Source organism: Juglans microcarpa x Juglans regia, chromosome 1D (assembly GCF_004785595.1).
Source record: "Juglans microcarpa x Juglans regia isolate MS1-56 chromosome 1D, Jm3101_v1.0, whole genome shotgun sequence".
Classification (NCBI taxonomy): domain Eukaryota; kingdom Viridiplantae; phylum Streptophyta; class Magnoliopsida; order Fagales; family Juglandaceae; genus Juglans; species Juglans microcarpa x Juglans regia.
The window spans coordinates 4811984-4823657 of NC_054594.1; the positions used below are offsets into that span (position 1 = coordinate 4811984).

General features: G+C 38.1%; 1 protein-coding gene across 1 annotated transcript; it reads right to left on the bottom strand.

Moving 5' to 3' along the window:
• Positions 1 to 10534: 10534 nt before the first annotated feature.
• LOC121255090 lies at positions 10535 to 11437 on the bottom strand. Its single transcript, XM_041155393.1, has one exon. The coding sequence runs from the start codon at positions 11435 to 11437 to the stop codon at positions 10535 to 10537; it is 903 nt and encodes a 300-aa protein (XP_041011327.1).
• Between the last annotated feature and the right edge of the window lie 237 nt (positions 11438 to 11674).

Here is an 11674-nt window from a genome sequence, read left to right on the forward strand (position 1 = left end):
GCTTGGTATCATGTTATTGACGTGTAACGCTCGGTCCACGCGGTTTCAAAAATAAGAAAATATCTTATATTTTATATCGAGGTCTTGATCCATCAAATAATGAAAGGGCGGGCCATCCCACCTAATCCATCCACTCGGACTTTATTTTTTGAGCGGTGCTACTCCCAACGCTTGGGCTCCCGCTTGAACTCTCTTTAGTGGTTTTGAGATAATTTTTATTTTTTTATTTTTTTATATGTATTTTTTTAACACATTTAAATATATTTTAAAAAATAAAAAAATTTATAATATTATTAAAAAACATTTACTTAATCATTAAGTAAAAAAATAATAATAAAAAAATAAAAACTCATAACGGTAAAAATTAACGATAGAAACTAACTATAAAAATAGTATTTTTCTTATTATTTTATTATCATAAAGCTCGGAGCGTTGGTGCATTATAATTATTGGTGGTCCTACATCGTCAATAATAAATAGTCTTCAATAATGATTTGAAAACCGAGAAAGGGCGGTGCTATAGTTATTGAGAAACTGTACCGTAAGCTATCTTTACGCTAAGAAAATAAAGTTTGAGCAGATGGGTTAGGTGAGATGGCTCTTTCATTATTTGCTGGATCAATGCCTCGATTTGAACCAAAAAAATAAAAATATAAACCTCGATATGAAAGTCGTATCTAACGGCCATTCGCATTGGTTTTATTAAAATTATTTTTAAAATTTAGTTAAAAATACATATTTTTGTATAAAATCAAAACCATTCAAAATATAATCTCATATTAGATTAATCAAAATAATAATATAATATTATTTTTTTAATGATAATATATATTTTTTTTATATTTTACAACTACATTAACTATATATTAATTAATAATTTAATAATTTAATAATCCAATATTTTATCCAACATCCCAATATAAAAAGCCCAACTGAGTAGCAAGAAAATTATGAGTAATATCCCAATGTCCAGTTGTTATATATTTTTAGAATAAAATAATTCATTTTGAAAATGAATAATACATCTTTAAATTTGAAAGAAACTTTGGTGATACTATAGCTCATATATAGAGCTTTCTCATTTTGACTATTTAGCCCAACTTTAGAGATACACTGACATTTAGCTAAGCCAATAACAGTGTTCTTAGAGATTCTTTCATATGTACCCTGCACAATGCATTATATATCCAAGGACTAATTTAAAATTGCCTTTATGGTTGTTCAATAACAAGAAAACAAATTTGAATCTTGTTAAGACATCAATATAAATAATAATTTCTATTTCTTCTCATCTTAAATTTTTAGGATAAATGATAATTTTAAATGGATCATAATAGATATTTTGAATTCGAACTCTAACCCTACACTCTATTATATTTAATTAAATATTTCATATATTCAATCTCTCACACGAGGGGGAAATGATTTCAAATTTTAGCATGCATGTGATCTTAACAGCTCTGTACCATGACAGAGGGAAAGTAGTTCAATGAAACTCCCATTCGTCATTAATTATTCTTTATCCATGTGATGTAAATTTTTTTTATTATTTTCTTTGAAAAAGAATTAATTAGCTAGTAGAATTCAGATGTTATTATTCCTACATGATGCATATATTTCTACGTTTTGAAGTAATCGTTAATGAGTTTTGTTCACAAAAGCTTTCTATTAATGTAAGAGGCAAAGAACCTTGGCATGTGGATAGCAAGTTTAGAAGGGATCGGATGGTAATTAAAATATTACAAAACATAGTTAAAAGAGACTTGAGAATTAAGTTCGGTTAAAAGCTATGAATAATAATAGTCCATCATGATCATAACCAAAGAACTTGTCTCAACAGGTCATGAACATTTAGGGGATATTTAATAATATTTTTCATCTCATCTTATCTCATCTCAAACATCGCTCAAACACAAGCACTTTCAAACTAATTATTACAATTTTTTTAAACTAATCATTACAACTTTCTTAAACTTCCAAACAAAATAACAAAAACAATTCAACTTTTTTAAATTCTAAAACAAATATACTATTAAAAAATTATATCTAACAATATATTAATTTTATAATATTTTTATTAAAATTTTCCTCTCTCTTTTCCAAAACCTCACAAAACATCATAACTCAAACTATTTTACTACTAGTAAAAAATTATTTCACTACTATTTATAAAATTATCGTCTCATCTCATTCCTCAAGCATCCTACAAAATTATTCAATCTACATGATAATAAAGAATTGATATATTCATCTAATGATTCCTAGAGCAGATGTTACCTCCCCTATTGGGTTAGGCCTAATTGAGAGGGATATTTATGCCCCTCCCGAGCTAGGCAAAGTTTATCCTGGGGGCCCCCAATGACCCATAGCACAATTGACCCACGAGCTGAGTAAATAGAGGCCTAAGGCCCAGTTAAGGGGGAAGTATATGTGATGTGACACGGCGATGACATTTCTAATACCGTCCTACACACACGTAATGATAGGGCCATGTCACCCTTATGTACTGGCACAGACGCAGATAGGGGTCACGGCAAAGTGCCCTATCCCTAACAATGCTTACGACACTACCTTTGTCCTTGGCAAAGCACGTGGAAGGTTGCCGTACTTATTGACGTGCCACAAGGATGTGACTCGAGAAGGCCAAACCACAACAACGACAACGGTGTGGAGGCCTACATGAAAGGCAGTTGTCTCTAACGCGAGGAATAGAAGGCCCCTTAACAGGCAGTATAAATATCGAGCACTTGGTTAGAATTAAGGTTCATGCCCTTTTACTTACTAAAATTTCAACCTAAAGAATCAGGAACTGACTTTGGCATTGAATGTGTCCCTTCCACCTCGAGCCCATCACCTTTTCTATGTTGCAGTTGACTGATCCCAGTACCCGACTTATGAAAAACATTGTTAATAGTTGTGTCATATGTGGGATTTTTATAAAAATAGTATTTCCTTCATATGCCGGGTACAACTTTCTCTCAGAAAACTCGCAAATGGAGATGTACGACAGGTCCAAAGATCCCCTTGAGCACTTGGAGACCTTCAAGGCTCATATGGCCTTACATCGGTAACTTGGGGAGATAGCTTGCAAGCTTTCCCACTGACCCAAAAGGGGGCCTCGCAGCTCGTCTCGATTGACAGTTTCAGTGAGTTTGCTCGAGTATTCTTGATGCAATTTATGACGAGTTGAAGGAGAAGAGATCCGACTGCCTACCTCCTGACCATTAAGCAGCGAGTGGATGAGAGTCAAAATGCATACTTGGTCAGGTTCAACGAAGAGTGCATGAAGATAGACGATCAATATGAGAAGATCACCCTGGTGGTGCTCCTAGTAGGTGTGTGACCTTGAAACCCGTTCATAACAGAGCTAGCAAGGAAAACTTGACCACATTGTAGGAGTTCATGGATAAGGCAAACAATTTAATCAATGTTGAGGATACATTCCAGGCTTTGATTGCCTCGAGGAAGATCGAGTTGGAGCAGGCCAACAAGAAGTCCAACGCTTGGGGCCAGGCAAAGTTTCCAAAAAAAGTAAAAAGGGGGCAACCAGACAAAAGTTGGGATGACGCTGCCTCCTCGTGGTTCAAGGTACCAGATATGCGAGGCATAGCTAGAGTGTGCAGGAAGAAGGCAAGCTAAATGCCCGAGAAACTAGCAGTCGTGACCGGTCCAGCCGTTGTATTTGAATCTATCATCGAAACGGAACCCCAATACTGAGGACTTTTACACCTTCAGGAGAAAGAGTGAGGAGTTAGAGCGTCTCACCATCCAATACCCGACAGACTAGAGAAGGGAGTCGGAGTAGTGTCATGGAAGACCCCAGCCAAGGTGGAGTGAAAGGCCTAAAAGACAATGGTAGGAGCAAGAACTAGTGGCAGAGCTCTCTCTGGCAAACCCTTGCTCATGGAAACAACCTCTCGGGTGAGATTCAAGCCATATCCAGAGGGTATGCCAGGGCAGTCCCACCTCCTCCAACCGAAAATCATATGTCTGAAGGCACACTACAAAGAAGTGAACTCAGCATGTAACAGTTCGTCAGAAACTATGGGTGAAAACCGACGCCAACCGATGCTTCATTTTTGGGGGAGGAAACCGGCCTAAACCGGTCGATGGGGAGGAGAAACACCGGCCGTCTCGACACCGGCAATTCTCTGGTTGTTCACGGTTGGTTCATTGGCCAGTTTCGTCTAAGAGAGTTGAGAAAGAGTGTGTTGCAGAGGAGAGAGAGAGAGGATGAGAAATCAGATCACGACACTGGCAAGAAGATGCCTGAGGAAGAAGATAACCTAATTTCGAAACGACGCCGTTTGAAACGGTGTCATTCTACTTATTGTTTTTTAATAATGAATAAAATGACCCCGTTTGGATTTTCAGTTGTATTTAAAACACAACTACAGGCTTAAAACTACACCGTTCCACTTAAACTTAAGTGGAACGACGTCGTTTTGAGTACATAATATATATAAAAAAATAACATTTCTTTAATCGGTTTGAACAAGGTTTGAACCGACGCTGAACTAGCTAATATCGATTTACATTATTTTCTGCCGCACTCTGACTGGTTCTCCACCGGTTTCGGCCAATTCTGAGCTCCAGCTGCCGGTCTCAGTTGGTCTAGGTCGGTTTCTCGATTTCTTGTACAGCCTTATCAGAAAACTCAACAAAGGAAATTTTTTTACGCTTTAGGAACCTTCACAAATCGACCCATCGCATAGGTTCTAGTCTATGAGCATGGTTAGTGTTACCACTCACTATGGTGCCAGAAATGAAATATTATTTATTTGAGGCACTTATAAGTGTTAGAATGAGAAACAGTTTGCGCCATTAGACTGAGAGGGATATTTAGGATTTTATGGCATAATAAAACAATTTTTAATTTTTGAATAACGCTTGTTCGAAAACGCGTTTTAATTATTTTGAGGCACTTCGGAGTCGAATTTTGATAAATAATTTGCACTTTAAGCTTAGTATGATTATTTAGGATTTTACAGTGCAAAGTTTATTTTTCACTTTTTCGGAGTGGATAATAGTCTCGGTGTTAGCACCTAAGATAAGTATTTTCAAAATTACAATGTGGAATATCCAAATTAGATTAGAAAAGTTTTATTTGAACACTTGGCAATATCGTAGCCACACTTGGTGAATGGTATTGAACATTTGATACCAATAGGAACCATGAGATGGAAAATGTGAAGGAAATCAAGTTTTGTGATCATGTCACCTAAGCAAAACCATATTCCATCCAACCATTCAATTTATGCCAAATCAAAGAGGGTTTCAACCCTAGAGAAACCCTAAACACTTAGAATCCAATTGAAACCCCGAAAGCTTGGTGAAACTAAAACCCCAAATGGTTTCCCCAAATCCTAAAGTGTGCCTCAAAATCCTAATTGGACCAGGCTTCAGCGTAGTATTTAATCATTTGATTAAATCACTTCCACATACTATAAACCACTCAAATTTATGTTATTACATCCTTATTTTTTCTTTTAAACCTTGGTAATTTTATTAGGCCAAGAAAAATTAGATTTGAGATTAATAGCAACCCAAAACCCCTATTGAAATCCTAAATGGAAGCTCATTTAGTTAAGACACACGAAATTGAGCCACCAAAGCAAGGCTTATTGAGGAAGTTTCCCCCTAATATGGCAGTCCTATCACTGCCCGAATCAGCCCCAAACAGTGCTTAATGGGATGACAAAGAGCCACCTCATCACCACCCTTCACAACGAAGCTTCCTTGCCTAAAAACCTTTCACTATTGCCCACTTTTTTTACCCACCCCATCATCCAAAGTATCTTTCATACACCTCCTATAACCCCTCCAGATGTTTAAGTGGCTTCCCTATCCATTAACTTTTGCACTTGGTCACTTTCCAACCATTTTCTTAGAGAGAAAATCAGATAAGCTCTCTAACAGATTTTTTGACTTACTTTGGTAGACTTTTTTGAACATGTTGTAAGCATTTTCTCACTTAGTACCCTTCAGAAAAGTTTATCCTATTTGAGTTTAGTTCATATTGGTGTTTCATGTTGATTTTCTTGATCATTTGACAGGTCAAAAGTTGGTGTAAGCTTGAAGAGGTCATTCTGGGTGATAATCTGGACAGTGTGTGATATTTGATATTTTGACTAAGTTATTGACAAGATCTTGGTCTGATTTCTTTTATGAAGTATAGCTAACATGCTAATATATAAGTTTAATGAAGATTAGTTGCATGCTATAAGCTTTTGATGAGAGTTTTACTTAGATAAAAGAAGTTGAGAATTGGAAGGTTGAAAACAGATTATGTTTTGACTTAGTTTGAATCTTTTGTTGTGAAAGCAAGCTCCAATGGCCTTAATATTTATATATGATGAGGCTAAGACTTTGATTTACTTGTTAGAATGTTAGTGTAAGGATTCATGGTGTTGGTTTTAAAGATATGATTCTTTATACATGAAAAGATTTGGATAGGTCATGTATTTTAGGCTTTCGGGTATATTGATATTTTGATACAAATTTGGCCATGTGATCTTGAGTTTGATGCTTGGATCTATTATAGCCTTGATTTTAACCACATGATGTTGTTGATTGGTGATTTAATTCATGAAATATTTTAGATCAAATGGTTTGATCGAAACCAAACATATAGGAATCGGTTTTGGTGAAAGTGTTAAGGCTGAATGCTTTAAGATAGATGATGCCTAACCTCCTGGTTCAACCTCTTATCAAACCCAAGAGTTGGACCAATGCAGAATCGCTCTGCAGCGTTGGAATCACACCTACAAAATTTCAAAAACCTCGAATGGGCAACAACAACAACTGCCTTCATTATTTTCATTCTTTCCTTAAGTATCAAATCAACATTACAATCTCCAACTCCAACTAGGAAAGCAAAAAAAAAAAAAAAAAAAAGAAAAAAAAAACTAGGAAAAGTAAACTAGGAAAGCAGTAAACTCAGAAGAAATAAACAGAATTGATCCAAAACAGAATCCAAATAATTAGACTTCTAAAAAACATAGACTTCTAAAACTCCTTTGCATATCCGAACATCTACATCAGCTCCATTGATTACGGATTTAAATTATCCCCTTCCAGATTTGCCTCTGCATAAATATCCGCATCAATATTCCCCTCCTGATTTGCATCGATTGCCGGCTCTCCTGAAGAACTTGACTTCGGCAAGTTTTGCTGAATGTAAGCAGCAAATAGATGTGGATGTAAACGCTTGAGTTCCGAAGTTTGCAACCAAACAGAGTCCGAATTCGGACGATTCTTCCACTGGACTAAAAACTTGTAGTATCCTCCCCGATGAGTTGAAACAAATTGATGGTCAAGAATGGCAGCAATCTCATCTCGTGGCACTGTATTTTCTAGTACTCATAGAACTGGTGTTACCTCTGGAACTGGTAGTGCAGAAAATTCATTAACATCAGCTTTGAATGCAGTAAGGTCTTCTGTGTTAAACACGGGGCTAATACCAAAATCAGAGGGTAAATCAATAACATATGCATTAGTTCCCAATTTCTTGGTTACTTCGAAAGGACCTGCTCGGCAAGCATGAAGCTTGGTAAAACTCCCCGGAGGAAAACGCTCCGGCCTTAAACGAACAAGAACCATATCACCTTCGTTAAATTGCCGATCTTTACGTTTTGAGTTTGCTAAAGCTACATAAGAATTTGTATGGAAAGTAAGGCACTGTTTGCATTCTTCGTGAACATTTTGCATATAGCTAGAAAAATCCAAGGCAAACTCGCTTGGCCTGGGTGGCAACGATAATGAGTTGATATCAAGTGGAGTGCTTGGTCAAAATCCATAAACCACTTCGAATGGAGCACAACCTGTTGATCTGTTAACAAAATTATTAAAGGCAAACTCAGCATGAGGAAGTACCATATCCCAGCTGGTAACATGATCCTCGACAAGGCAGCGTAATAAATTTCCCAAACTTCTGTTGGTTACCTCGGTTTGGCCATCAGTTTGGGGATGAAATGCACTTGAAAACCTCAACTTTCTCCCCATTTTTGTCCACAAGGTCTTCCAAAAATAACTTACAAATTTGACATCTCTATCAGACACGATGGAAACTGGAATACCATGCAAACGGACAACCTCCTACAGAAATATTGCTGCAACTTTGGATGCATCAAATATTTTGTGACATGGAATAAAATGGGACATCTTGGAAAAACGATCTACCACCACCATAATTGAGTCGTGTTGCCGAAGAGTTTTTGGCAACCCAAGAACAAAGTCCATACTAATATGCTGCCATGGTTTTTCTGGAATGGGAAATGGCGTATAGAGCCATTCCTGATGCTTGGTTCCTTTATTGAGTTGGCAAATTTGACACCGATCAACCACTGTATGTACATCCTTCCACATCTGAGGCCAATTGAACCAATCAGCCACAATAGCATAAGTCTTATCATACCCGAAATGCCCAGCTAAACCCCCGCCGTGGAGTTCTGAAATTAGAAATTCCCGAAAGGAACCACGCGGAATGCATAGGCGTGACTTGAAGAATAAAAATCCCTCGCGCAACATATAATCACTACCAGATGGGCGGTCATGATTGGACAGATCACTCCAAACATTGCCAAAATCTTCATCGTTGGCATACTCTGTTTTTAGACTATCGAATTCTGCAACATTAGTTGAAGATATATGTAACAAATGAGGTCTCCTACTTAAGGCGTCAACCACCTTATTCTCAGTCCCTGACTTATACTTAATAACAAATTCAAATTGCTGCAAATAATCCATCCAACGGGCATGTTGCGCATTTAGCTTGCTTTGAGAATTTAAGTGCTTCAAAGAATCATGGTCTGTATAAAGAATAAATTCTCTATGGATTAAATAGGGTCGCCAATGCTTAAGCGTTTGTATTTAAGCATAAAATTCCATATCATAAACCGAGTAACGTCAACGAGTGTCGTTAAGCTTCTCACTGTAAAAAGCAATGGGATGGCCTTCCTGCCTTAAAACACCTCCGATTCCCACATGCGAAGCATCACAAGCTACTTCAAAAATTTTTAAAAAATCTAACAATTTGAGCACTGGTTCTTGCCCCATCTTTTCTTTAATGTCAGTGCATGCTTTGGTTGCTGCGGCACTCCAAACAATTTTTTTTTCCCTTCAAACACTTAGTAATTGGAGCCATTATAGTGCTGAAATTGTGAATAAATCGCCGATAGAAAGTGGCCAAACCGTGGAAACTTCTGACTTCAGAAAAATTCTGGCGCGTTGGCCATGTTTGGATAGCTTGCACCTTTGTGGGATTGGCCTCAACTCCATGATTTGAAATAATAAAACCTAGAAACTTGTCACTATTCTTCATAAATGAGCACTTGTCCTTATTAATAAAGAGTTGTTAAGCTTTCAAGACCTTCATTACCTGCTCGACATGGCTCAGATGATCCTGCACACTTCGACTAAAAATTAATATATCATCAAAATACACAATGACAAATTTTCCCAAAAATGGTTTGAGAACTTGTGTCATGACGCGCATGAAAGTGCTTGGCGCATTGCTTAATCCGAAAGGCATAACTAGCCATTCAAACAAACCATCTTTTGTCTTGAAAGCTGTCTTCCATTCATCACCCAACCGGATACGAATTTGGTGGTAACCACTCCGGAGATCGATCTTAGTGAAAATAGAATAGCCACTTAGTAAATCCAACATGTCGTCAAGACGTGGAAAGGGAAATCGGTATTTCACAGTTATTTTATTGATTGCTCAGCTATCCACACCCATCCTCCAACTACCATCTTTCTTTGGCGTAAACAAAACTGGGACAACACAAAGGCTAATGCTTTCTCGAATAAAACCTTTGTCTAGCAACTGCTGAATTTGTCGGCTAAGCTCTTCATTTTCTGTTGGATTCATGCGGTAGTGTGGTACATTAGGCAAAGTCGAGCCAGGGATCAAATCAATAGCATGTTGCACCTCTCTCATTGGAGGTAGTTGATTTAGCATTTCATCTGGCATGATATCCTGGAATTCTTCAAGCAATGCCGAGAGCTCCACTGGAACATTACCGTCCCCTTACTTCACCTCACATCTAACTACCATTAACACCATATTGTCCTCATGCATAATTCAAGTGAATTGTTGCATTGTCAAAACTGGGAAAGCCTCATTCTTTGTCTCAAATTCCAAAACCTGTAGAGGATCCAAAACAAACTTTTTACCTTCAAAATCAAAGGAGTAAGTGTTAGCATACCCATCATAAAGAACCTTCCGATCATAGAGCCATGGGTGTCCCAATAACATGTGGCAAAGGGTCATGGGAATTACATCGCACCAAGCTTCATCCACATATTTTTTTCCCAAAGAAAATTTAATCAAGCAACGCCGCTTCACTAGAATTGAGTTGGTTTCATTAACCCAACTAATCCGATAAGGAGTGGGGTGCTTCTCAGTTTTTAGTCCCAAACGTTCGACAGCAGTTTCAGAAATCACATTCATACCACTCCCATTGTCAATAATGGCATTCAAAGCCCGGCCATTATGCTCCATTCGTGTGTGAAAGATATTGGTGCTCAATCACTCGAGATTGGCCTGGAGTTCTCTCTTTGATCCCGTCAATACTCTCTTGATCACGCAACTAGGTAACTCCGACGCACCCAAATGTTCTTCTTCACCATGACTATCTCCATCAGACTCCTCCCCCTCCGTGTCTTCATCAGCTTCCATCACTAATAATTCCTTTTCACATATAAAGGCTAGTTTCTTATCTCTTGTAGGACACACGACATCATAGTGTCCAAAGCCTTTACATTTATAACATTGGGGTCCTTCACTGGTAACTTTTTCTTTCCTTTTTAGATCTCCACTCCCCGTGCCTCTAAAGTGATCTTTTGGCAATAGTGCTCTTTGGAATGAAGGTGGAGTGACACGTTCTGGTCTTGCATCTGTCGACGTCATTTTCCTCCCAACCGTAGAACCTTTTTGTTTCTCAATACGGAGTGCCAACTGATACGCCTCCTCTACGTTGATTAAGCGAGCAATCCACATTTCTCTGCATAGCTTGCTCCATAAGCCAGTGCGATATCGAGCTAAGGTTTGTTGTTCAGTTTGCACAATCTTGCGGCGGACACTCAACTCATGGAAGCGGTCCGTAAATTGATCGACACTCAATGACCCTTGCCTGAGCTGCAATATCTCTTCAAACATCATTTGTTCATAATCAATGGGCAAATACTTTTCCTTCAGTCTCTCCTTCATCTCTTCCCAATTGGAAATTGTTGGACGTCGAGTACGGCGTAATTGTTCTTCCACACTTCCCCACCATGCTCGTGCATGCCCCTTCAATTTCATCCGAACGTAATGAACCTTTCTATCCTCCGATACAGCGAACCAATTGAAATAATCCTTGATAGCCATTAACCAGTCCTCGAAAGCATTGGGTTCTAACTTCCCAAAAAAATTCGGCACATCGATCTTCATTCTCTTGGTCAGTTCATCAAGAGGTTGATAATCTGCACCATGTTCGGCATGTCCTCGGCGAAAGTTTCGCCTATGATGTCAGACTCGAGGCCCATGATTCTCAAGCTCTTGATATTCTTCTTCATCCCCTTCTTCCTCCGCATCTCCATCACTTTTGTCCACCCTTCCCTCATGAACTGCTCCACGCCCTCTCCGATTGAGAGGACCATACTCCTCTCGAACGTAACGCTCATCTAT